The sequence below is a fragment of the Oryctolagus cuniculus genome, chromosome 20, assembly GCF_051225735.1.
Source record: "Oryctolagus cuniculus isolate XC-2025 breed Fujian yellow rabbit chromosome 20, ASM5122573v1, whole genome shotgun sequence".
In the NCBI taxonomy this organism is placed as follows: domain Eukaryota; kingdom Metazoa; phylum Chordata; class Mammalia; order Lagomorpha; family Leporidae; genus Oryctolagus; species Oryctolagus cuniculus.
In genome coordinates, this window is record NC_142886.1 from 19697114 (window position 1) to 19723898 (window position 26785).

At 55.5% G+C, this 26785-nt stretch overlaps 1 protein-coding gene across 1 annotated transcript in view; it reads left to right on the forward strand.

Moving 5' to 3' along the window:
* The first annotated feature begins 223 nt into the window (after positions 1 to 223).
* The window catches only part of PLEKHD1 (pleckstrin homology and coiled-coil domain containing D1), a 36772-nt gene continuing 10210 nt past the window's right edge, over positions 224 to 26785 (forward strand). The window contains exons 1-6 of the mRNA XM_008248580.5: positions 224 to 515; positions 12912 to 13005; positions 13203 to 13292; positions 13435 to 13511; positions 14175 to 14266; positions 15153 to 15205. Of these exons, the coding sequence (XP_008246802.5) occupies positions 367 to 515; positions 12912 to 13005; positions 13203 to 13292; positions 13435 to 13511; positions 14175 to 14266; positions 15153 to 15205 (555 nt within the window). The 5' untranslated portion in view covers positions 224 to 366. The remainder of the gene's footprint in view (positions 516 to 12911; positions 13006 to 13202; positions 13293 to 13434; positions 13512 to 14174; positions 14267 to 15152; positions 15206 to 26785) is intronic.

Sequence of the window (26785 nt, forward strand, 5' to 3'; positions counted from 1 at the left end):
CTGCCACTCCCAGCCAATCGGGGCCACCAGAATTGGGGCTGTCATGGGGGGTGGGGGAGTGAAGGGAGGGAGAGATGCTGCCCGCCCGAGGCTGAGCCGCCCTCCCCTGCGAGTTCCCGCCGGGCCCGCCGCAATCTCCACCCTGAGTCCGAGCCGCCGGCTGCGCGCCCCGCGCCCCCTCGAGCGCGCTCGCCGCCCCGCGCGCTTTGATGCAGCGGCTCCGGGCCGGGGCCGCGCGGCGCCTCAGCTCTCTGGGACGCGCCCCCGACGGCGCCCGGAAGCCCCTGCAGAAGCCGCCTTCCCACTGCCACCAGCCGGCCCTAGCGAGGGGGCGGGCGGCGCCGGGGGCAGCCCCGCTGAGGCAGGATGTTCACCTCCAAGTCCAACTCGGTGTCGCCGTCGCCGTCCCTGGAGCAGGCCGACTCGGACGCACTGGACATCAGCACCAAAGTGCAGCTCTACGGGGTGCTGTGGAAGCGGCCCTTCGGGAGGCCGTCGGCCAAGTGGTCCCGGCGGTGAGTGTGCGCCCCGCTGCTGAGAGGGCCTCGGGGAAGGGGCCCGGGCCCGAGCACCCCTCCAACGCCCTCCGGTCCTCGCGCTGCCTCTGCCTTCCCCCGTGACCTTGACCTCGCTCCCGGCTGGCTGTCCCTGAAGATGTGGATCTTAGTCTGGGCTGGGGTCATCTTTGCTCGAGGGCTGGGAGGCGCGGGGTGGAGGCCACTGACCTGGAGAATGAACTTGGGTTGCATGGGCAGCTCGGGAGAGCTGAAGACAAGAGGGTGGCTGTGACTGGGGCCCACCCGGGCCAGGCCGGGCCAGAGTCCGCCACGGCGGGAGAAGTCCCATCTTCCAAAGATGGGATCCTCCTGGGACACCCACTGCCAAGTGCACCCTCTCCCAAGGCCCCCTCCCCCAACCGCAGAAGCTGGCTTCCTTCCCCACCCAGAGCCAGCCCTGGGCTTGTCCTTTCGCAAGGCTCCGTTCCCGGGGCCCAGGAAGGGTCCATGCTTCCGCTGAAATAAATAATATAAATAAATAAGTATATGTACATGTAATTACAGGTTATATGTAATCCATATGTATAATTACTGGCTTATTGATGTTAGTTGAATGGCAGAGGTCTTCCATCTACTGGTTCACTCCCCAAAAGCCTGAACAGCCAGGGCTGGGACAGACTGAAGCCAGGACTTTCATCCCCGTCTCCCACATGGGTGGCAGGGACCCCAGCACTGGAGCCATGGCCTGCTGGCTCCTAGGGTGCCCATGAGCAGGAAGCTGGGGTTGGGTGTGGGGCTGGGACTGGAGCCCTGACACTCCAGTGTGGGATGAGGGTGTCCCAGCCACCCAAATGTGCCTGCCTATATGTATGCTTGTAATGTGGGCCAAGAGAACAGAGATTTCAGCACTTGGGGCGGAGGAATACCGAGAGCGTGGGGGAGGGGACACACTGGTCCTGTCAAGGATGGCTCCTTGGAAGGTGGTGGGAGTGGGGGTGGGGGGAGTCAGAGCAGCCCCCGCCGTTCACCACCAGCTTCCTGGTCCCCAACTCTGCGGAGACTCTCAAGCAGTCAGTAAGGGCTGAGTCTGCAAGGTGTTGGAGGAGAGGGAGCACACAGACCCCAGACTTGTGGGAAGCGGCCAAGGCCAGCTTCGGGGGCCCTCTGCCGTCTCCTGGCTGTTCAAAGGCTGGCCTCGGGAGCCCAGCCCCTGTCCCTGCCTCCCAACTCATCCAGGAAACCAGGGATTCAGGTAGATGCCCCAAGTTCCCCGTCCTACCCACACCGTGAGTCTGGCCCTGAGTGGGGGTGGGGGTGGGGTGGGGTCTTAAGATCATGTGGGAGTGGGAGCGGTTACTTCTGTTCTGATGAATAATTGACTATTTCTGTGAGACCGCAGGACAAATGGAGCTGTGGATTGCGTTTCAGATTTTACACAGCCGGGCGCGTGTGCTTTTGTTGCTTCCGACAGCTTTCTCGCTGGGATTTAATGGGATACAGATTCCCTGGGTGCCTCCCAAGTTAAGCTTGGCTCTGACCTTTTCCACGGAGGCCGGAGCAGCGTGAGGAGCCCATGAGGGGCATGCGGGGTTGTGCTCGCAGAGCTGCAACCTCCAGGGCCAGGGCCAGCCTCATCCCTGTCTGTCAGGGCCAGCCTCGCCTCTGTCTATCATCAGGACCCTCCGCAGGAGTGGGAAGGCAGCCATTAGACCTGTAGGCTAGAGGAGCTCCAGCAGAATATCTGCCCTCCTCCTGCCCTGGCTGCCCCAGGCAGCCAGAGCTCCTTCTCCACTGGGCCGGGCTGCCGTCGCTGGCATCGCCTCTGGATCCTGTCCTCAAAGGCTTCTCTTTCCAGGCATTTTCACTTGATTGCTAAGTGGCCCTCAGCGTACCCCTCCTGCCTTCCCCCACCATGCAGGCACAGTGGGAACCTGGCCCAGCACCCACCGTTGATTCCAGGGCTGGGAAGTGTCAGGGTAACCCCTCCCAGCTGAAGGCACACAGGTGGAGGTGAGGGAGTTTGGAGAGCTTTAGGACCCCCCTCCAGCCCAGGAATCTCCATCAGGGGTCCCCACAGTTACCCCGGAAACCATCCAGCATCAGCAGTGTGCTTGCTTGCAAACACAGCTGCAAGCCCAGTCTCACAGCCCCCTCCCAAAGACTGTGTCTCCTACTTCCCCTCCTTTATGGGGACTCTGGAGCTGTCCCTGGGCAGTGACTCCCCCCACCCTGTTCCCTGGGGCTCGGGAAAGAAGTGACATCACACATGGCCACTCTAGGCCTGTGTCCATATCCCCAATTCTGGGAACACACACATGCGCGCACACACACACACACACCATCAGAGCAAGCCAGAGAGGCTCCGGCAGGTGTGGCAGGGAGACCCATGCTCAGTTCAGCCCCCTCTTGCTTCCCAGCAGGGCCCCCTGGGCCCCAGTTGCCCATCTGTGAAGAGGAGTCTCTGGACCTCAGCTAATGAGAGCCACAGGAAAGCCTGGGGACAGGACAGCTCCGGCCCGCCACTGCAGAGCCTCACCATTAGGGCGATCGATGCCTGGCTGGGGTGGCCCAGGCGAGGGGGCCAGGAAACGCTCAGTGCTGCATAAATAGCCAGCCGGCAGGATAGAACCGACTGCGGCCAGCTGGGTTCCATAAAACCTCCTCCCCTCAGGGTCTGTCTTAGGACATCTGCCTCCAGCCTTCCCCCCCCCCCCCCCCCCGCCCAGGGCTGGGAAGGCTGAAGATGCTTCTGCTCCCAGCAGAGCAGTATTTCTGACCAAGGGCAGCCAAAGGGGAGGGGAATCGGAAGCATTGATTAGCAGAGGTGAGAGAACTGGGGAGAGGGATGCAGGGGCCGGGTTGATGACTCCTCTGAAAACAATGGAGATGCAGGTTCAAAGCCCTGGCAAAACCCTATTCAAGGCCGGCACCTCGGCTCACTAGGCTAATCCTCTGCCTGCAGCACCGGCACCCCAGGTTCTAGTCCCGGTTGGTCGGGGCGCCGGATTCTGTCCCGGTTGCTCCTCTTCCAGTCCAGCTCTCTGCTATGGCCCGGGAAGGCAGTGGAGGATGGCCCAGGTGCTTGGGCCCTGCACCCGCATGGTAGACCAGGAGAAGCACCTGGTTCCTGGCTTCAGATCGGCACAGTGCGCTGGCCATAGCGGCCATTTAGGGGATGAAGCCAGCGGGGCCAGGCTAACTCTCTCCTGAGGGCCAATACTTTCTGGGCTCTAGCCACTTCCAAAACCACTGCCGAACACCTTCCAAGGTCACAGCCCCTGACAACAGGGGCCCAGCCAAGTCCTTCCTCCGTCAAGGACACCTGAGGTCCTTACCCGCCCTCTTCCCCACCAGGTGCCATGGCCATTGGCCCCTGAGCTCCACCCAGCAGCAGTTCCTTCCTGCAGAATGCTGGTGGGTCCCTAAGATTCACAATGTCCAGCAGGTGCCCAGAGAGCCATGGAGACAGCAGCCACGTACTCCCAAACTCAACCTGCACAGGCTGAGTGCCTGTGCAGATGGTTGTCGCTGTGCCGAAAGGGTTGTGGGAGGGCTTTCTTCCCAAAGGGGCTTGGGGTCAGGGTTTTGTCTTAGGCTGTGAACACCACTTCTCAGAGATCATGGGTTACACCAGGCTTCCCACAGGGAGAAGCCTAGCACATCAGCTCCGACACCAGGCTCAACCTTGCCCTCGTGACGCGGGGGCGTTGTCTCCCTTTCTGGCTCCTGTGGCATCCCCACAGCTGGCTTATGAGGTGTCCCACGGACATGGCAGTGGCTAAATCACCCACCTGCCAGACTGGGGAAATGTGTTTCCCACGCTTCTACCAGAATGGCAGTAGGCCAGGTAGCAGCCCAGGGGCAGGGACTGTCCTGCGAGTGTGTATGGGAAGGTGGGGTTGGGGACACTCTTTCCACGGTGACTCCAGGAGGAATTCAGGGCCCAGTGTCTCTGCCCCCAGGAAATAAGTAGTGACCAAGGTACTTTGTTCTGCAAATTGACCTCTGCAAATTGCGTGGTGTTTCTCACTCCAGCTCTACCTTCTCCTGTTCCAGAGCTTCCCCCACGCACCCAGATGCTAGAAAACAGGGCACAGAAGCAGGCGGGAAGGGTCTTGTCTGGGTCTTCCCAGAGCCCTCTGCTCTCTGAGGTGGTGGCACCGGTTACACAGGAGTCCTTGGGCAAAGGAGGTGGCCAGGATGTCTGGATCACACCGGCACCAAATGAAATCAGGCTCACAGGGTGATTTGCCCAGACCGAGGTCTGCCAAAGTCAAGTGAGTGAACTGTGCGAACGAGCCACTTGTCTTTCCTCTCCCCTTCCCCAGAGCTGTCCACGTCCTGTTTGAAAATGAGTCTCAGCTGCGTGTGTGCCCCAGGCTTCAAGCTTGTGAGCAGTCCAGATTCCTCATGGCCAGGACTCAAAAGAAAGAACCCCTGTGGCAGGCATTTGGCTTCACAGTTAAGATATCTGCGCCCCACACCAGAGGGCCTGGGTCTGATGCTCTGCTCCTGACTCCAGCTTCCTGCTAATGCGCACCCTGGGAGGTAGCAAGTGATGGCTCAAGTGTTGGGTCCCTGCCACCCACATGGGAGACCCAGATTCAGCTCCTGGCTTTGGCCTGGGCCAGCCCCGGCTGTAGCAGGCATTCAGGGTTTGAATCAATGGAACGAAGATTTTTCTCCATCTCTGTCTTTTTATCTTTCTTTTTTTTAAATTTTTTTTGACAGGCAGATTTAGACAATGAGAGAGAGAGAGAGACAGAGAAAGGTCTTCCTTCCGTTGGTTCACCCCCCAAATGGCCGCTACGGCCGGCGTGCTGTGCTGATCCAAAGCCAGGAGCCAGTTGCTTCCTCCTGGTCTCCCATGCGTTTGCAGGGACCCAAGGACTTGGGCCATCCTCCACTGCACTCCTGGGCCACAGCAGAGAGCTGGACTGGAAGAGGAGCAACCAGGACAGAATCCAGCGCCCCAACTGGGACTAGAACCCGGGGTGCCGGTGCCACAGGCGGAAGATTAGCCAAGTGAGCCACGGTGCTGGCCATCTATCTTTCAAATAAACTGAAAACAAATAATTTTTTTTTTAAAAAGTAAGCGATCTTTTGAGAGCAGCTGTGGGTATGGGCAAAATGAGCCTAGGCTTACAGGCAGGTGCTCCAAGTCCAAGGTCTGGCCCTGCCAGCTGCAGGACCCAGGTTACACCAGGTCCCTTCACTGGCTTGCGGAGTCTCACTTGCAAAACAGGGTTGATGTGGATTGAATTGTGGTTTCTAACCAGATAATTCTAGAAGGGTCTTGAGTGTACCACCAGGCAGTGGACATCAGGTTGTGCAACTCCAAGAGATTCAGCTGTGTGTCTACCAGTACTTCTGTGCTGTTGTCTTTGCCATATTGTTTGAGGAATTCTGCTAACAAAAAAAAATTTTTTAACCCTCTTGGGCTTGATAATCTCTCTGTGAGCTCATGTGTTTCACTGGTGGCCATCCTGCTGTCCTACCCATTTCAGACCTGGGGCCAGACACATAGCATGGGCCAGGCTGAACTGACAAAAGGGGACACACACTGGGGCTCCAGGAACACAGTGGGCTATTGTTTCTGCTTTCCTTCTGCCTCCACTGAAAAGGACACATCTGATAAGCTGTCCTGCCCCAGCACCAACCCCACCCACCCATTCACCACCTGACAGGATGGACTCAGAGATCCGGGAGACGGGGTGCTGAGCTGGGCCAGGCTGGGTGACCTGGGAGAAATTCACACACCCTCTGTGTCCTTGCTGCCCTCCTGGGATGAGAGGCATTCAGTCTCAAGACCAGTTCTCCTACCCGAGAAAGTTGGATGGTAACGTGGGGTTTCCGCCAGTCCCCAGGCGGTCCTGAGCTCTGGCGCCTCCTTTATGCATGGACCTGCTGTCCATGCAGGCCGGCCTTGTTGCACTGCCCCCGGTGGGCTCACCGCCATCGCTCACCTCCAGGGAAGAGGGCAAAGGGGGCACAGAGGTGCCTTTAGATGGCCAAGTCTCAGCAGGTTGTGCACAAACACGTTCAAACTGAGCCTCAGCTCCCTGGCCTCCCAAGCTTTCCAGGCCCTGGAGATGATGATGCAGTTGGGACTTAGACTCTTTTTTTTTTTTTTTAAGATTTATTTGTTTGAAAAGCAGAGTGACAGAGAGGCAGAGGTAGAGAGAAAGAATGAGATAAGTCTTCCATTCGCTGGTTCACTCCCCATATGACTGCAACGGCCAGAGCTGGTCTGATCCGAAGCCAGGAGCCTGGAGCTTCTTCCAGGTCTTCCACATGGGTGCAGGGGCCCAAGCACTTGGGCCATTTTCTACTGCCTTCCTAGGCCACAGCAGAGAGCTGGATCAGAAGAGGCACAGCGAGGACTCGAACCAGCACCCATATGGGATGTTGGGACCGCAGGCGGTGGCGGTTTTACCTGCCACACCACAGCGCCGGCCCCGGGACCCAGACTCTTACCTCTTCCCAGCATCGTCCCTCCTCTGCACACCATGGCCCTCCAGAATTTCCGTCAACTTCAAGTTTCTCTCACTGTTATGCCAAGCCCTTCCCAGCTCCCACTCCCAGGTTCGGCATTTGCATCTGCAAACATGAAAGGCCTTTCTCCAACACGACCTGCCCACAGCCCAGTGGCATCTCCCTGGGGCTGGATCTGTCACGAGGCCAGTGCCGACCATCAAGCCCTGGTTGAGCCCTCATTGCCTTCAGCACAGTAATGGGGGAGAGGACTGGCATTGTGGTGCAGTGGGTTAAGCCGCCGCTTGTGATGCCCACATCCCATATCAGAGTACCAGTTCGAGTCCTGGCTGCTCTACTCCCAATCCAGCTCCCTGCTAATGCACCTGGGAAGACAGGGCAAGATGGCCTGGACCCTTGCCACCCATGTGGGAGACCAGAGAGAATTCCTGGCTCCTGGCTTCAGGCTATCCCAGCTCTGGCTGTTGCAGCCATTCGAACTAGCAGATGGCCGATATCTTTCTCTCTGTGTCACTCTGCCTTTCAAATAAATTAATAAATCTCTAAACACACACACACACACAACAATAATGGTGCAGAGAAAAATGTGGGGGCCAAGGTTAAGAATCCCAGGGGGTCTTTAACTCTTGTTGGAGACCACTCGTGTCCATCCTGTCACCCAGGCCAGAGACTTGGCCATCGTGTCATCCCAGACTGCTCACCTTGCCCTTGTCTAATTATTCCATAAAGCCTGCTGACTTTTACCTCCCAATAGCTATAATTTGCCCCTTTGTTTGATGGACCCTTCAGGCCCTTCTTCCCCCTCCCCCCATCTACAGCTATGATTTGACCTCACACGTGCCCTGTTTAAAACCCACCAATAGCTCCCCCACCCCACCCCACCTGACCCCTCCAGAAGAAACCCAGCCTCTTTGCAAAGACCTCCCTCTGCCCTGCGCTGGTCCCTGCTTTGCTCTCCGGCCTTAACCCGCCCCTCATGCCCCCTCCCCCTGCATATTGACCACCCCTCTTGCACTTGTCAGCAGTAAACTGTTGTATCTTCATAATCTCGAACATGCTATACTTCACATATGCTGTTCCCACTGTCTGGAATACATCTCTCCCTTCCACTCCCTTCCAAATTCCCAAAATACTCCTATCCATTCTTCAAAACCTCACTCAGCTGTCCCCTCCTGTCAGAGAATGTCTTTGGCTGATCTCTAAACCACTCGTCCCGCCGTCATTCCTTCGGGTGCCTCGTACAAATGCACAACATTCCAATACTTGCTGGTGCCTCACAACGTCACAGTGCGTGCCCGTGGTGCCCTGCAGCGTTGCCCCGAATCCCGGTGCTTTCCAATTGGCTGCCCGGCACACAGCTGTTGAGAACTTGGGCTTTGCCTGCGGAGATTGCTGAGTTCCACCCTTTACCACTTCCTAGCTGCTTAATCTCTCCATGCCTCATTTTCCTCCCCCGAGAAATAGGAAAAAATTAAAAGAAAAAACCCATCCCAGCCCTTTGCACATCCAGCCCAACTGTGCCGGGCTCAGAAGGAGTGGCCCCTGGCTTATAGTCAGAATGAGAGTAGCTGGGAAGAAGGGAGCTTTGGGCCGGTGCTGCAGCTCACTAGGCTAATCCTCTGCCTGCGGCGCTGGCACCCCAGGTTCTAGTCCCGGTCGGGGCACTGGATTCTGTCCCTGTTGTTCCTCTTCCAGTCCAGCTCTCTGCTGTGGCCTGGGAAGGCTGTGGAGGATGGCCCAAGTGCTTGGGCCCTGCACCCGGATGGGAGACCAGGAGGAAGCACCTGGCTCCTGGCTTCGGATCAGCGCAGCGTGCCAGCCGTAGCGGCTGCTTGGGGGGTGAACCAACAGAAGGAAGACCTTTCTCTCTGTCTCTCTTTCTCTCACTGTCTAACTCACTGTCTCTCTAAAAAGAGAGAGAGAGAGAGAGAAGGGAGCTTTGGAGGAAGGGGTGTGAAGACAAGTTTCGCTCTGGGCAGGGTCTCTGGTCCTGGGTTCCCCACTGCAAGGAAGACAGAGACAGGTTTTTAAGCCACACTGGCCCTCTGGGCCCTCCTCCAGGTCCGTGCAAGCCCCCTCTGTTCACCCCCACTTCACCCAAGCCAAGCTGAGTGTAGCTGGAACTGGGTCCAGGTGTGGTGTGCACGCTGTGTGTGGCGGGCAGGTCCATCCACTCCCTGCAGCCCTCAGTGGTCCCTACTGCTGGCACAGAGCAAGACTGCCCCCAGATGTCCATCTCCCCTGGCCTCTCTCTGTACTGCCCTTCAGAGGACAAGAGGAGATGCAAGGGTGTGGCATCTGGGGACACATCCTGTGTGCAGGCAAGTGCTGAGGCCTTCACACGCCTCCACCCACCGGCTCGTCTCTTGCTCCTCTAGCTCACAAGGAATCGCCTCTTCTGCCTTGCCATTGACCCGACAATCTGTTCTCACTGCAGCGGCCAGGATGAGCCTTTTGTAATGCAAGTCAGGTCATGTCACTCCTGCTGCCGGCCCCTTGTGGCTCCTCCCTAACTCAGAAGAAGCCAGCATCGACCAACTAGCAGTGGGACTTCGGGCAAGACATGCCACTGCCCTGCTTCATTTTGCCTGTATAAAATGTAGAGAGCCCTTAATGTCCCTTGTGAGTGTCAAATGCATTAGCTGCATTAATGGAATGAAGCATGGCTTGTGGGCAGCGCTAGATAAAAGTGAGCCTTGTTGTTACTGGTATTGCAACCGTCACAGGGCCTGACGTGACCGGGCCAGCAGCTGCCAGCTTTGCAGTTCCTTCTAGAGACAAGCACACTTCCTACCCCAGGACCTTTGCGCCTGTGGCTCCTCTGCCTGGAACAGCACCCCTCTCTTCAAAGGCTATCTTCTTAACCAGGCTCTCCCTGACCACCCTGTCCCATGTCAGACCCCTAACTCATTGCTCCCCATCCCCACTCCTGCTTTGTTTTCCTCCATGGCATCTATGAACACCTGGCACAGGCCCTCTCACTCTTATGCATTTACTCTCCGACCCCCAGTACACACTACAGTGTCAGCTATATGCAGATTGGGGCTTTTATCTCATGCCCACACCCACGTTCCAGCACCGAGAGCAGCGCCTGGTGCAGAGTGGCAGCTCCATGATGATTTGGGGAGTCAATCAAAGCACCTCCCAGGTCATCGGTGCCCCTGTCTTACAGAGGCAAGGGAAGGCTCTGCGAACCTGGGCGTGCACCTGCAGCTGCAGCATGAGGGGCTGGGCTCCTCCCTGCCCGTGTGGGTACGGATCGCCGCTGCTCCGCTGAGTGTGGAGGGGCTCCAGAAGTGGCAAGAAGCCAGGCAGGTGTCTGTCTCAGGCGCCAGGATACCGCACACGTGTATTTCTCCCAGTTCTGAGGCTGGGAGTCTGAGATTGTTCTGGTGCAGGCTCTCTTCCCAGCATGCAGACAGCAGCCATCATGGTATGTCCTCACGAGGCAGGGGGAGGTGGGGAGACAGAGCAGAAGAGAGAAGGAGGGGAAGGGAGAGAAGTAGAGAGACGCAGCCCTGTCGGATGATGCTCCCCTCTAACATGGCCCCCCAAAGTCCTCTCTCCAGCACAGTCCCATTTGGGGATGAGGCATGGATGTATGTATGCATTCGGGGGGGCACAGTTCAGCCCACAGCAGGATTTCAGAAGCCACGGAGGGGCCGAGGAGGGCCCAGGAGGCAGCCCCGTGATGCCCGTCCTTGTTCCCTAGCCCTTTCCCGTGGGCAAGGTGTGGGAGTGGCCTGTGCAGCCCTGTCTGGCAACTGGTGGAGTGATGAGAAAGTCGTACTTGGTCCTCACGCTGCCTAGTGACGGCGGGTGCTGTCACCCCCCCCGCCTCCACTGGTGAAGAAACCGAGGCACACAGAGGTGAGCTGGCGGGTCCAAGGTCCCCTCCGCTAGAAATGGCAGGTCTGCCTGGCACCGAAGCCTGTGCTCCGAGCTCTACCATAGCTCCACGGGGAAGGCAGGGGCCACCCAGCTCAGCCCGCGTCACTGAAGTGGCACAGGCCCCGCCCCCTAGAAGCTTAGCACCTCTTCAGGAGGACACAAGCACACAAGGTGTGGCAGTGGTGCCTGGTGCCAAGTGTCCAGACCCACTGGCCTGTGCAGGAGGAGCTCAGATGTCCTGGGGCTGGGCTGGTGGCCAAGGGCGAGCAGGGTTCAGCCAGACCGAGAGCGGGAGGGAGGCTGTTGCAGATGGAGCAGCCCAGTCTCCATTTGCTGGGCCCTGCATACATGGTGGGGGGAGGCAGCGAGCCCAGCACATGCTTGGAGCTCAGACACACTGAGGGGCGGGAGCGGCCACCCTGGCGGGTGGGCAGAGGACAGGTCCCCGAGGACCTGGAATGCCACGGTAGCTCTGCAGCAGGTGGACTTCAAATGCTCTGACCACCTGGGGCCGAAAGGCCGGCAGAGGAGTTCGCATTCGCAGGGTGTCACCCCCAAGTGGGGTCCACGGGGCTGCATTTGCTGTGTGCCTGGGCAGAGAGGGTCGGGGCCAATGAAGACAGTAGGTGGGCATGAGGCTCAGACCAAAGCACAGAGCTGAGCAGAGGAGAGAAGGCAGCTGTCGGGGCCCCAGGCCTGCAGCTGTGGCCTTGGGGAAGATGACGTGGGGGTGGGGGGTCTTTAGGGAGTCTCTGGCTTCAGGACTTTTCCCCTCCCAAGAGGGCCGTTCAATGCAGTATCCTGGCAAACGTTTGCCAACTGGCCCTTGTTTTGTAGAATTTGATTTTCATGAGGAAAATCCTCCCACCGTGGCCAATAGCAAGTTACTGAGCCTTGGCACTGAAGGCGGGGCAGGGGAGAGGTTCACACCGTTGGCCCTCGTGAGCCCACCCTGGCTGGCTCCAAAACATCTTGCTTTGAACTCCACACCCTGCCCCCTCCTCAGTGTGGCACTAGCAGGGGCCCTGGAAGAAGGAGACGGCCACTCCAGGTGTTCCCTGAGCTCTCTGGTGTGGACGCTCCCGGAGGCCGTGTGGTTTCTCATCATGGTCAGCACCAGTCATCAGCCTGGTGAGAGTCCCTAGAGCCGGCCAAGTGCCCCAGCTGTTGATATCAAGGATGTCACAAACCTGAAGTCGCAGAGACCTGAGTCCCAGGGCTGTGAAGCACTGTGGGGCACAGCAGGATTCCGGGGTCACCCTGTCGCCCCGCAGTCCTGACCTCGCCAGCCTGGGACCCAGTGCTCTTTGGTAGCAAAGCCTTCGTGATTGCACCAAAAGGCCCAATTTGTAGGGGCCGTTGCAGAAGGCTAATCCTCCACCTGCAGCGCCGGCATCCCATATGGGCGCTGGTTCGAGACCCGGCTGCTCCGCTTCCGATCTGGCTCTCTGCTATGGCCTGGGAAAGCAGTAGAAGATGGCCCAAGCTTGGGCCCCTACACCTGCATGGAAGACTCGGAAGAAGCTCCTGACTCCTGGCTTTGGATCAGCCTAGCTCTAGCCATTCAGCCCATTTGGGAGTGAACCAGCAGACGAAAGACCTTTCTCTCTGTCTCCCTCTCTCACTGTCTGTAACTCTACCTCTCAAATAAATACAGAATCTTAAAAAAGACCGCACTTGCAGTCCTGCTTCTTGCCCCTTCTACCTGCGAGAGACCCTAAGATACTGAAGGTGCTAGCTCGAGGGGCTGGAGGTCCCCGAGAAGAGGGCCACCCGTGCCCAGCTGCGCCCAAGGTGATAGCTCCGGGGCAGTGGGGAGGGAAGGAGGCAGCCAGACCCAGAAGCTGGCCCTGGGTCTCCCACTTCGCCACCTGGTGTGAGGCCACGGCTGGCTGCAGCTGTGGGATGTGAGCTGATGCAGAAGCAAGAACCAGTGTCCCTGTGGGCTCCAGCGAGAGTCCAGGGCCCCGAGGGTGTCCTTCTTGTCTGAAGAAACCTCACTCGCTCCTTCCCCACCCCCCGCTGTAGGTTTTTCATCATCAAAGAGAGCTTTCTGCTCTACTACTCTGAGAGTGAAAAGAAGAGCTTTGAGAGCAATAAATACTTCAATATCCACCCCAAGGTGAGGCAGCCCTCCCCTGGGCCACAGTGGGGAGAGCCCGATGGGGCCTTTGGGGGACGGCAGGGGACTGGGTACGTGTGGGCTCTCTGTGGCTGCAGAGGCTGACTTCCGGTCTGGGGCCCTTGACAAGACCTGGCTCTGCCCTGAGTGACCTGACTGGATGGGGGTGGGGACTGTGTGTTCTGGGTCTTTCTCAGGGTGTCATCCCCCTGGGGGGCTGCCTGGTGGAAGCCAAGGAGGAGCCCAGCATGCCCTACGCCATGAAGATCTCCCATCAGGACTTCCACGTGAGTGGAGCTGTGTTCAGTGGGCACAGAGTTGCCCTAGGAAAGCCCCCTGGGCAGCCTGGGCTGGGAGGGGTGCAGTGCCCGTGGCTGGGAGAGCAGGGCTGGACCGCTCAGTCATGGCCACGGCTCCTCTCCTTGGCAGGGGAACATCCTGCTGGCGGCCGAGTCCGAGTTTGAGCAGACGCAGTGGCTGGAGATGCTGCAGGAATCTGGGAAGGTGTAAGTATGTGGGCGGGGTGGGGGGAGAGGGAAGGGGGATGGGCTTGGTTGCCCTTGAACTCCCTGCCCCCTGCCTGGGATCCTGGTGGGCACAGAGTGAAGCCAGGGTTTGAGCATCTGCGAGGGTCGCCTAAGTGAACCTGGACCGTCTAAAGCCACAGGTGGCAGACGTGGACCCCACTGGGGGTGACTCCAGTGTGACAAGCTCGATTTGGCACCGCCCAGGGCCCCAAAGTAACTGGAGCAGAGGCCTGAGCTACACTTTACAAATTAGGGTCCAGATCACGGAAAACCCTGGCCCTGTCCCCACACCTGCAGATTCTAGCAGGGTCATGCTGTTCATCCAACAAATAGACTGCGTGCTGGCTCTGTGCCCTGTGCCTGGCCTTGTGCTAGGTGGGGGCATTCAGCTGTGCAGACAGACGTCTCTTCCCTGCTCTGCAAGTGCTCGTGGCCCACTTTGCAGCCAGGGCCAACCTCCAGTTACCGTAAGTGATCGATGCTGGTGCTGTGCCCAGACCCCTGAGTGCCCGAGACAGTGCAAACCGAGGTTCAGGCCTTAAAAAAAGGATGGATGAGTACAGAGCAGGTGCATCCTTTGATTTCAATGATTTTGTGTTTCTTCCTCTTCTCTCTTCTGTCCCATCTGTCTCCCCTCCCCAGGACTTGGAAGAACGCCCAGCTGGGAGAAGCCATGATCAAAAGCCTGGAGGCCCAGGGGCTGCAGTTGGCTAAGGAAAAGCAGGAGTATTTAGGTTGGCTGGAGGACTGGACTGGGGCTGGGGCTGCAGCCAGGGGCTTGATGGAGGTTCCCAGTGGGGATGGGGCAGGGCCTAGCCAGCTGCAAAGAGCCAGGGACCAGGGCAATGCCTGGAGGGCGTTATGGTGCCATAAATGTCCTTTTCTGCCAGGGTGGCTGGGGGCAGGAGAGCCCAGTGGTTAGGAGCCTGGGCTTTGGACGCAGCCTGGTCACTGATGTGTCAGGGTGTGTATGTGTCTTTAGGCAGCTCAGCGTCTATAAGCCTAAATTTCCTCCTCCTTAAAATGGAGATAAAAATAGCCCATAGCTTTTAGAGGTGGTGCAGGGATCCGCTAAATGAGAAAACCCCTGTAAGAGCTTGTGTGCCGCACACAGTAAGGGCTCCATAAATGGAGCTGAGGTCATCCTGCCCTGGGCTCCCAGGTCCTGCACTTGCCTCCAGCCACACCCCCAGACCACCGTCAACCTGGCCCCAGGGCTACAAGTCCCTGTGCCCCTGGCTGGCTGGTAAACCTTCTCGGTGGGGACAGAAGGTGCTGAGGCTGGGCTGTGCCCCTCTGCCTGGGACCCTCTCTGCTTCTGCCTGCTTAGACCCCTGGGGCCCAGCTCTGGGCACCTCTCACCCCACTCCAGGACTCTGCCTTCCCACACTGGCCAGACACGAGTTTGGCTGGCAGACAGCTGGGGACCAGCCCAGCAGCTGCAGTATCGGGGGCTGCCAAAACCCTGCCAATACCCAAAGCAGGCACACTGATGGGAAGGGAAGGAAGCAGAGGAGGCCAGCGAGGCTGCTCCTATCACCCAGAGCTGCCCCTGCCATCTCAGGACCCCAGCTCTGGAACGAACCCTTCATGAACGTGTGTGTGCACTTGCCTTGGCAGACAAACTGATGGAAGAGACGGAAGAACTGTGCCTTCAGAGGGAGCAGAGAGAGGTAGGTGTGCCCCGTGAACCCCCAGGACGGCTGCCTCCCCGCCTGCGCCCTTTCGTTACGGCCATGCTGTTCCTGCTTGTGTTCCTAGCATTCAGGTGTTGAGCTTGCGGGAGCTGGGGCTTTGGAGGACTTGCTGGAAAATCAGATGGGACAGAGCAGGGGACCAAGGAAGCAGACATTGCTTGGGACTTCCTGTCACTTCCTGGAGAGAAGCCAGCCCCTGGGAAGAGAGTACAAAGGTTGGATGACTACCTTTTAGAGAAAGCCACCCAAAAATGTCATCGGCGGTGTCAAGAGGCAGGGAGCTGGTTGTCAGTGGTGGTCACAGGGGGCTGTGCTGGCCTTTGCCCACGGAGGGGCTTCTGGACCATAAGCGTGGCTGATCTGGTTTGATGATCTCAGACATGCTTTGCTTCTGTCGGTGTCAACATCAGGAATGCAAGTCCCGAGCAGGCCACATGTTGGCCTAGGGCGCCCGTGTGGGTCAGGAGACTTCCCTCCCCTGAAGGTGGAGAACCGCTGTGGCGCTCTTCCCTTTGGATCTGTGCACAGTGTGGCCTTGTCTGCCCTGAGGCATCATTGCCACTCCTGAAGGGCAGGGGGCCGCAGTGGTTAGCCTTCCTGCTCTGCAGCAAGGCTGCCTCTGTTTGTGTTTGACCTTCACCGCCTCTCACTGTGTGACCTTGGGCAAGGTTTTGTGTGTGTGGTTTGTGGGTTTTTTTTTTTTTTTGCATTGTTAAAAAAAGATTGACTTAGGCCAGCACTGTGATGTAGTGGGTAAAGCCACCACCAGCAGTGCCGGCATCCTGTATGGGCACCAGTTGGAGTCCCAGTTGCTCCACTTCCCACCCAGCTCCCTACTAAGGCACCTGGGAAAGCAACAGAGGGTGACCCAAGTGCTGGGGTCCCTGCAGCCACGTGGGAGACCTGGAAGAAGCTCCTGGTTCCTGGTTTCCGTCTGGCCCAACCCCAGCCATTGTGGCCAATTAGGGAGTAAACCAGTGGATATAAGATCTCTCTCTCTCTCTCCCTCTCTCTCTCTCTCTCTCTCTCTGTATTTTTGCCTCTGCTTCTCTGTTGCTCTGCCTATCAAATGAATAATATATATATATTTTTTTTAAAAAAACGATTGACTTTATTTGATAGGCAGAGCGACAGAGAGATGAAGATACTGAGAGACAAAGAGATCTTCATCTGTTGGTCAGTCCCCAAATGGCCAAAACAGCCAGGGTTGGGCCAGGCCAAAGTCAGGAGCCTGAAATTCCATCTGGGTTTCCCATGTGGGTGGTAGGGTCCCAAGCACTCGAGCCATCCTCTGCTACTTTCCAAGGCACATTAGCAGGGAGCTGGATTGGAAGTAGAGCAGCTAGGACTTGAACTGGTGGTCTGATATGGGATGCTGGCGTCACAGGCTGCCACTTCATCCACTGTACCACAATGCTAGCCTCAACCTCGGGCAAGTTACTTAACCTCTCTGAAGATCTATATTCTCATCTGGAAAACGGAACCAATGATGTGCAGGATCCATGCGACATTGCATATAAGAAGTGCATGGGGCACAGGATGGCGCTTAATGAATACGTTTGTTAGTGTTCTGATCCTGTTATCATTAATGATGGATCTGTTTGGAGGAGTGCACAGAAGGAGGGCCTGATTCAGTCTACTGCTCTTTGCCCACTCACTTGTCCTTGTCCTCCTCATTGCTAGCCACAGGGCAGGGGCTACCAGCCTTGGCTCAGCGCCTGACTGTGACTTTGTCTCTCAAGAACCCCTCACCCTCCCATCCACCCCTCACTGGGCTCTGAAGAGCCAAGAGGCATCATGTCCCCTCCACACCCCAAACACTTCTGGGGCCTGGCACAGCACCCAAGATGCATGCTTGAGCAATGTTTGTGGAATGAATCAGTGTGTAAAGAGAAAGAGAGAGAGAGTGAGAGAGAGAACTCTCATCTCCTAGTTCAATCCCCAAGTGCTCACATTGGCTGCGGCTAGGCGCAGGGTCAAATCTGGGAGCCAGGGACTCAATGCAGGTGTCCCATGTGGGTTGTAGGGACCCAATGACTTGAGCCATCACCACTACCTCCCTCGGTCTGCATTTAGCAGGAAGCTGGAGTCGGGACCCTGAGCCAGGAGACAGGCGTCTTCATTGCTAGGCTAAAAGCCAGCCCCAGCACACAGGTGTGGTTCTCGTAACACATTACCTCCTGGTTTTAATCTGGTGGAATGATCCACCCTCATTTTCCTTCTTCCCAGATACTGTCAGTGATTCGTGCCCATTTATTCTTCTGGCTGGGCTTCTGAATCCTTCTGTTGATTATGAAGGGGGAAAAAAAAAAACAAATATTGAGGATTTGTATTTGGAGGCCTGGATTTGAGGATTGGCACTGAGCTGCCATGGAGTGTCGTCCTCCCCCTGCCCCAGGGTGAGCCTCCCTGTCTGTCATCCAGGTCCCACATCCCAGTTCTGGGGTTTTCTTCATGCAGGCTATGCATTTCCCGTGGGACTCCTTTTGTAGGCTCAGCAACCCAAAGACAGGTGCTCCTGGAAGTCCGGGGGTGGACTGAGTGGCAGACCCGGGCACCAGTGAGGAGGCGGATAGGCTTATCCATCGGAGAGGCCAAATCTGGGGCAGCTGTTCGGCTGGAGGAAAATTTAGACACTTTATCTAGGTCTTTAGCCAGGAAATTAGGACAGCGGACACCCACTACGCACAGGCCTCACTTAATGCCGCAGCCCGTGGAAGGAGGAAGCCGTCAGTTGTGAGCTTTCTCTTTTCTTTTTTTTTTTTTTTTTTTTGGTACAGAATACGAGTGAGGCTGCAGCCCAGCTGGTGCCTGGAGTGGAGGCCTTGCTGGGTAGGCAGAGGGCAGAAAATTGCTCCCTGGCTCTCATCCCCTGTGCCAGTGTTTCCGCCTTGTCCCTGGTGGTGTGAACTTGGTCATAGCGGTTGACTTCCCTGGGCCTCAGTCTCTCCGTCTGTGGTGTGTGAGCAAAGCCCAGCTTGTTCCCGCCCTGCTCCTGGGTTACCGTGCGGCTCAATGCCGTAGAGCGCAGGGAAGCGTTTGGGGCACTGGCAAGGCCTGTGTGCCTTGCGATGCTGCAGCCCTGGCATTCCCTGTGAGCAGGGAAGGGCCAGCCCTCTGCAGGCGTGGGCAGAGGGTACGGGGCGAGCCGTCCTGGACTCATCCGCCCAGGGCGCCCTTCCTCAGGTACAGGGCACCCAGGGTCCCCACTGTGGCCTCATCTCTCACCTCCCCCATGGGCCATTTGGAAGGTGAACCAGGGGATGGAAGAGCGCATTCTCTCTCTCTCTCTCTCTCTCTCTCTCTCTCTCTTTTCCCCTCTGTAACTGCCTTTCAAATAAATAAAAATAAATCTTTAGAAAATACCTTTTTTGGCAATGCAATTTATATCCCAATGTAATGCTTCTCTCCATCCCTGATAACATACTTTGACCTAAAGTCAGCCTCCTCTGAAACTCACAGAGCTACCTCCTCTTTCCGTCAGTGTCAGTGTGGCTCATCTTGCTTTCCTCTTTACTTTTAATCTAAATATCTTTATATTTAAAGTGGTTCCCTTGTAGACAACACATAATTAGGTCTTTTTTTTTTTTTTTTTTTTTTGACAGGCAGAGTGGACAGTGAGAGAGAGACAGAGAGAAAGGTCTTCCTTTGCCGTTGCTTCACCCTCCAATGGCCACCGCGGCCTGCGTGCTGCGGCCGGCGCACCGCGCTGATCCGATGGCAGGAGCCAGGTGCTTCTCCTGGTCTCCCATGGGGTGCAGGGCCCAAGCACTTGGGCCATCCTCCACTGCACTCCCGGGCCACAGCAGAGAGCTGGCCTGGAAGAGGGGCAACCGGGACAGGTCTTATTTTTTTGATTCACTTTGATCTGGTCTTGGCTTTGGATCTATAAGCTTTTTTTTTTTTTTTTTTAGATTTATTTTATTTACTTGAAAGAGTTACAGAGAGAGGTAGAGATAGAGAGAGAGGTCTTCCATCTGCTGGTTCACTCCCCAATTGGCCACAACGGCCAGAGCTGCGCCGATCTGAAGTCAGAAGCCAGGAGCTTCTTCTGTGTCTCCCATGCGGGTACAGGGGCCCAAGGACTTGGGCCATCTCTACTGCTTTCCCAGGCCATAGCAGAGAGCTGGATTGGAAGAGGAGAAGCTGGGACTAGAACCGGCACCCATATGGGATGCTGGCGCTTCAGGCCAGGGCTTTAACCCACTGCGCCACAGCACTGGCCCCTTTAAACTCTTTTAATTGGTGTATTTTTTAGACCATTGACTTTTTAAAAAAATATTTGTATCCCCACCCAATTATTTTTTTTAAGATTTAATTATTTATTTGAAAGGCAGAGTTACAGAGACAGAGAGACAGAAGTCTTCCATCTGCTGGTTCACTCCCTAGATGGCCGCAATGGCCGGGGCTACACCGATCCAAAGCCAGGATCCAGGAGTTTCCTCCAGGTCTCCCATGAGGGTAAAGGGGCCCAAGCACTTGGCCCATCTTCCACTGCTTTCCCAGGCCACAACAGAGAGCTGGATCAGAAGTAGAGACTTGAACTGGCTCCTATATGGGATGCCGGCACTGCAGGCGGTGGCTTTACCCACTGTGCCACAGCGCTCGCCCCAGATCATTGACATTTAAAATGGCTATTTTAACTATAGTTGGGTTGATTGCTACCAATTTATTACTGTTTTCTATGCTTGTACTTGTTCTTTTTTTAATTTTTGTCTTCCTCACATTTTCTGACTTTTGTGTATTTTTAAAAAAAGATTATTTATTTGAAAGGCAGAACTAGACAGAGAGAGAGAGATAGTGATATTGAGATGGAGAAAGAGGGAGAGAGAGAGTTCTTTCAACTGCTGGTTCATCCCTGAATGCCTACAATGGCCAGGTCATGTCAAGCAAAGCCATGAGCGAAGAACTCCATCCTGATCTCCCACATGGGTGGCAGGGACCCAAGTACTTGGACCATTTTCTGCTGCCTCCCCGGTGCATTAGCAGGGAGCTGGATTGAAAGTAGAACATCTGGGACTCAAATCAATACTCCAATACCAATGTTGCAAGCGGTGGCTTATCCCACTGTGCCACCATGGCCTGGGAAAGCATTAGAAGATGGTCTCAGTGCTTGGGCCCCTGCACCTGCGTGGGAGACCCAGAGGAAGCTCCTGGCTCCTGGCTTCCGATCGGCGCAGCTCAGCTCCGGCCATTGTGGCCAACTGGGGAGTGAACCAGCAGATGGGCCATCTTCTACTGCTTTCCCAGACCATAGCAGAGAGCTGGGTTGGAAGTGGAGCAGCCAGGTCTTGAACCAGCGCCCATATGGGATGCTGGCTCCACAGGCGGAGGATTAACCTACTGCGCCATGGTGCTGGCCCCTGGATCTAAGTTTCTGACCTGTATTCTTTTTTTTTTTCTCCCTGAAGTTTCTTTTAACATTTCTCCATCTCTCTAAAATAAACAAACAAAATCAAACAAACAAACAAAAAACAGAAACGCACTTCATTTATTTGAGAAGCACAGAAATAGAGACAGACAGACAGGCTGATCTTCCATCTGCAGTCCCACTTCCCAAATGCCCAGCACAGCCAGGGATGGGCCAGGTGGGAGCCAGGAGCAGGCACTCAGTCCTGGTCCCCACGTGGGTGGCAGCAACACAACTACCTGAGTGATCTCTTTCCTACCCTCTCCCTGCAGGGTGCACATTAGCGGGAAGGTGGAATTGAGGGTGCAGCTGGGACTCCAGCCAGGCACCCAGATATCGGATGTGGGTGTCTCAAGCTGTGGGTTTTGTTTGTTTGTTTGTTTGTTTTACAGGCAGAGTGGACAGTGAGAGAGACAGAGAGAAAGGTCTTCCTTTTCCGTTGGTTCACTCCCCAGTGGCCACTGTGGCTAGCGCACCGCGCTGATCCGATGGCAGGAGCCAGGTACTTCTCCTGGTCTCCCATGGGGTGCAGGGCCCAAGCACTTGGGCCATCCTCCACTGCACTCCCTGGCCACAGCAGAGAGCTGGCCTAGAAGAGGGGCAACCGGGACAGAATCCGGTGCCCCGACCAGGACTAGAACCCGGTGTGCCGGTGCCGCTAGGTGGAGGATTAGCCTAGTGAGCCACGGCGCTGGCTCAAGCTGTGTTTTAACGGCTGCACCAAATGCGCCAGATGCCGCCCTTGTCTCGGTCTTTTCCTGAGCCTGGCCCCTTGACTGTGAACTTCACTAATGCTTGTCAGTGTTCTCCCTGGCTTGGGTGGGACAGGATAGCTTGAGGGGGCTGGCGTTGGGCACCCTCCTTCTTCCAAGTAGACTAGTCTCTGGTCAAGCAGTTTCTGGTCATGGCAGGCTTGCTAAGAACAGAGTGTCCTGTGTGTTTAAAATGGTTACATCTCCAGCCAGAATGGGAGGGGCTTTTCTCTGATATTCACTGGGAGAACCCGAAAGGACCCCTAAAGGTAGAACTCACACATGTGTGAGGAGCACCCCAAGGCTGGGACCCCCGGAGTTGTTACCTCCCAGACTTGTCCACATGGGTGGCAGGGGCCCAAGCACTGGAGCCATCCGCCATCTGCTGGATCCCAGGATGCACATTAGCGGGAAGCTGAATTGGAAGGGACTCGCACCAGACACTCTAACGTGGGATGCTTGCGTCTCAAACAGCGACTTAGCTGCTGCCCCAAGGCCCGCCTCACTCAGTAAGAACTTTCCAGATGCCTGATCCAGTTGCCGAATTGCTTTCCGGAATACTTGTACCAGTTGACACTCCCACCAGCGGTGCCCAGGGCTTTCCATCCTGGTTTATCTCTCACCGTCTGTGTGTTGAGTCCCTCCTTCATCGTTCCTGGCTATGTGACCTGAACAAGTGACTTGCCCTTGACACACCGGTGGTTTTCCCATCTGCAAAGTGAGGCCGTACTTGAAGTTGTTGCAAGGATTAAATGAGGCAATGCATGTGAAGAGGGGCTGGCGTTGCGGCTGTGATAGGTTCAGCTTCCGCCTGCAGCGCCAGCATCCTGTGTGGGCGCCAGTTTGGGTTCCAGGCACTCCACTTCCGATCCTGCTCCCTGACTAATGATGGCCTGGGAAAGCAGTAGAGGATGGCCCAAGTGCTTGGGCCCCTGCACCCACGTGGAGACCTTAAACAAGCTCCTGGCTCCTGGCTTCAGATCGACCCAACTCCAGCTGTTGCAGCCACTTGGGGAGTGAACCAACAGATGGACAAGCTCTCTCTCTGTCTCTGCCTCTCTCTGTCTGTGACTCTGCCTCTCAAATATATATATATGTATATATATATAAAATATATGTATATATATATAGAGAGAGAGAGAAGTGGCCAGGTGTGGGCTGCTGTCTTGGCTTTGCCAGTCTTCCCTCTGGCTAGGAGCTGTTTTCTGGCTCTGCTTTTGCAGACAGGGGGAGGGGGTGGCACAGGCTTCACAGCTGAGGAGGGGGCTACACAGAAAGTTGTGGCCGAGACTGAGAGAAAGGCCCGGGGCGAGAGGCAGCTGCTGAAGGGAGAGAAAGTTTGAGTAAAGGACAGAGATGTCTTAGCGGGCTTGGGAAGGGAGGGCTGCTCCCTCTGATGGGAGCCCCACAAGCTTCACCCCACTCTTCCGTCCCATCCCTGCGTTTGTACTTACGGCTTTCGGAGACTGACAGCGCTGAGCCTGGCAGGGCGTTGAGCCTGTAAGGGGGACTTCCATTGTTGTTGTTATTTATTTTTATTTGAAAGGCAGATAGACAGAGAGAGCGAGATCTTCTATCCACTGGTTCGCTCTCCAAATTCTCCACACCATCAAGGCTGGCCCAGGCTAAAGCCAGGCGCCTAGAACTCTATCGGAATCGCGCGTGTGGATGGCAGGGATGCGACGGAGGGAGCCATCACCCGCCGCCTCCCCGGTGCACGTTAGCAGGAAGCTGGAATTTGACGTGGAAAAGCTGGCCGAGGACCAGGCGCTCTGAAATGGGATGCAGGCGTCCCAGGCGGCATCTTAACCCCCCACCAAGTGCTTGCTCTGGCAGTTTTGTAACCAGCTGTTCAGAGTGAAATGGGCTGTCTTAAGAGAATTTCCCAAGAGCCTTTCACGCAGAGTTCGGGCAGTCTCTTGGCAGGAAAACCACGCAGGGAGCGCAAGCGTCTGATGAAGGCAGAATTGCCTTTCAAGTGCCTTTGACCATGGAGGGCTCTGAGTCACCGGCACTTGTTCCTCTGCCTCTTTCATGCAACAGGCGTCACGCAGCTGCTGACTTGGGCAGAAAATGCACCTTTGTGAATGCGCCTGGCTGGAGGGAGAGAGGGGAGAAGAGAGGCCATCTGATTGCTTCCAGGTGGACTGGCTTCCCTTTCTTGTACTTAGGGGCTTTGTAGAGACCTGCTGGCATCGTGAAACACACAGAAGGGGACTTTAAGGGGCTGGCGTTGTGGTGCAGTGGATTAAGCTGTTGCTTGCGACCACGGCTTCCCATGTGGGAGTTCAGAGTCCCGGCTGTTCCACTTCTTCTGCACCTCCCTGGTAATGTACTTGGGAAGGCAGCAGGGGATGGCAGGTGCTGGGGCCCCTGTAACCCATGTGGGAGACTTGAATAGAATTCCTGCTCCTGCCTTCAGCCTGGCCCAGCCCTGGCTGTTGCTGCTGTTTGGAGAGTGACCAGCAGATGGAAGATTTCTCTCTCTGTCTCTGTCTCTCTCTTTCTCTCTCTCTAATTCTTTCAAATGAGTAAACCTTTTTTTTTTTTTAAGTAGTGCTAAGATTTTTAAAAAGATTTATTTATTTATTTTGAAAGTCAGAGTTACAGAGAGAGAGAGGCAGAGAGAGAGAAAGAGAGAGAGAGAGAGAATCTTTTATCTACTGGTTCACTCCCCAGATAGCCGCACCAGATGGGGCTGGACCAGGCCAAAGCCAGGAGCCAGGAGCTTCTTCCAGGTCTCACATGAGCGGTAGGGACCCAAGTATTTGGGCCATCTTTCGCTGTTTTTTCCAGACCATCAACAGGGAGGTGGATCAGAAGCGAAGCAGCTGGGACATGAACTTGTGTCCACACGAGATGCTAGAATCACAGGCAGTGGCTTTACCTGCTACACAGTGACGCCAGCACCTCAAATAAGTCAATCTCTTTAAAAAAAAAAAAAAACACAGAAAGAGAAATAAATAAAAAGAAGAGAAAATTTGTAGAAAATGGAACTGAAGAAGTTTATTTTGGTGACAAATAATTAAATCAATGCATAAGAGGAGTCTTTTAAAAGTTCATGAAAAATGCATATTATGAAAAAGCTATACATGGATTCCAAAAATTTTTTGCACTGAAATAAACTTATTGTTGAATTCCATTTTTCCACAAACTATTTGAAGTACCCTCATAAATGCTGGCCAGAGAAGGCACATTCATCATTAACTCTTTCCTACCTTCGTCCACATAAAGATAGCCCAAGGTCCTGTTAAGCCGAGAGAAATGATTGCAAGTTGGGGCACTGGAGTAGGCGTTTCCCAGGGGGGCAGCAGCGGAGGAGGTGGGTGGGGTCCTCCAGCTGGCTCCTGGGTGTTCGTTTCAAAAGCAGCAGAAGCCTGGGGGCCTCTGAGACCAGGTGCCTTTGTGGTTTTCCAGGTCCCAGCCTAGGGAGGTTTGCAAGCCCCTAAACAGCTCTGCCACAGCAGGCAGAGGCCACCAGGGGGAGTAAGGCGACTCTGAGGACTCAGGAAGAACCAGACTCACATAAGCGAGAAACTCTCCCAACCTCCTTTGACACCCGTGACGTGGGCTTCCCCACCCATGAAGCAAGCAAAGCTGCAGCAGAGGACAGCAGCGGGGTGGTCCCGCGTTCTATCCATTCTGGCACAGTCTACCTGGGCCCTGCAGCTTGAGGGCTTGGTACCAGAACTGAGCTAGGACCAGGCTGACCTGGACGCTGGACAGGCCACACACAGAGAAGAGAGGTGATGGAGGCAGACAATACCTTTGTTAGAGGGGCCTCCAGGTCCCAAACATGCTCTCTCCTGTTCACACTTCTCTTAAAGGAGAAAGGGTAGTCATGGGGGCTCAGGGAAGACAGTGCATCCTGAAATTTCTAGGCAAACTCTTACGTCCCCAGACCAGCCACAGGATACATCATAAGACACAGGTAGGAGGTGGCTAGCTTTTGTTAGTGCAAATGTGCAAAAAGGAATGGGAGATGCACTTGTTACGGTCACAGACTCTGCTCTACAAGGCCACCCCACCTCCCAGCAGCAGGTCTGGGTGTTGAGACATTCTGCCAAAACTTGGGCATCCCTGACCCCCTCCTTGGGTGTGATTAATTTGCCAGGGTGGCTTATAGCCCTCAGGGAAATGCACGTCTCAGCGTATTATCAAGGACATCAGAGCACACAGGGGCAGAGATGCAGAGGGCAGGGTGTGGGGAAAAGATACGAGAATGCCACCCTCCTGGATCTTCCACTATTCGGTGGCCCAAGCCGATCTGGAGCCAGGAGCCAGGAGCTTCTTCCAGATCTCCCACATGGGTGCAGGGGCCCAAGGACTTGGACCATCTTTTGCTGCTTTCCCAGGTGCATTTGCAGAGACCTGGAGTGGAAGTGGAGTAGCTGGGGCTTGAACTCATGCCCATAGGGGATGCTGGCATCACAGGTGGCAGCTTTACCCACTACACCACAGCACCAGTCCCACTCACTGTCTTCTAAAGGCATCTAGTGGGACTACTACACGTCTGCTTACATTCCACTGGCCTCAGACAGTCCCCTGGCCCACCCAACATTAGCAGGTGCACGGTGGCCATGCAGTGCGTCCAGCTACAGCCTCCGGCTATGAACACACTTCAGAAAGTTTGTGGAAAATGGAATGAAAAGATGAGGTATTTTTTTCTTGGCACAAAAGGATTCGAAATCTGTGTATGGTATTTCCAAAATGCCAGTGAGCATCTTTGGTGATGACCACATTTGGCAAACTGAGACCAGTTCATACTGCATGAGCCATGCCCAAAATGCTAATAATGGTCAGAAGGGAAGGGAATGGTGGCTGTTAGGGCAAGAAGTTTAGGGGCGGAGGTCAGGGGCAAGGGGTTCAAATCAGACTCTCCTCTCCTTCGTTTTTTATGCCTCCTCTGCATCTCGTGCCAATGGCAGCCCTGCTCCCTGGCTGGTCTCCATTATACTTGGGCACAAAGGCCCCCCTGAGAATGAAAGTGCATTTTGGAGCTCAAAGTGAGAAAGCAGATGTAGGAACAGTGCCCCCCTCCCCATGTGAAATGTGGAGAAACAAAGCTGTTGTCCTAAAAATGCTTTAAGCCAAACCTCCCAGGAAGTGGACCTCCTATCAAAGCCCAGAAAAAAAAGGGCACAGCCCAGCTGGGTAACACTGGGCTTGCGCCGTGGGGCCTGTCCTGGGCTTTCTGGCCCTTCCCCACTCTTAGGACTGAACGGAGGAAAAGTACAACCACTCACACTCATTGCCTGCCAGAGGCCTTGGGGAAAAAAGTCATTATTCTCCGACTTCTAGGTTGGGAATGGTTTCTGTCTGACACTTCTTTTTTTTTTTTTTTTTAGGATTTATTTATTTTTTATTTGAAAGTCAGAATTACACACAGAGAGA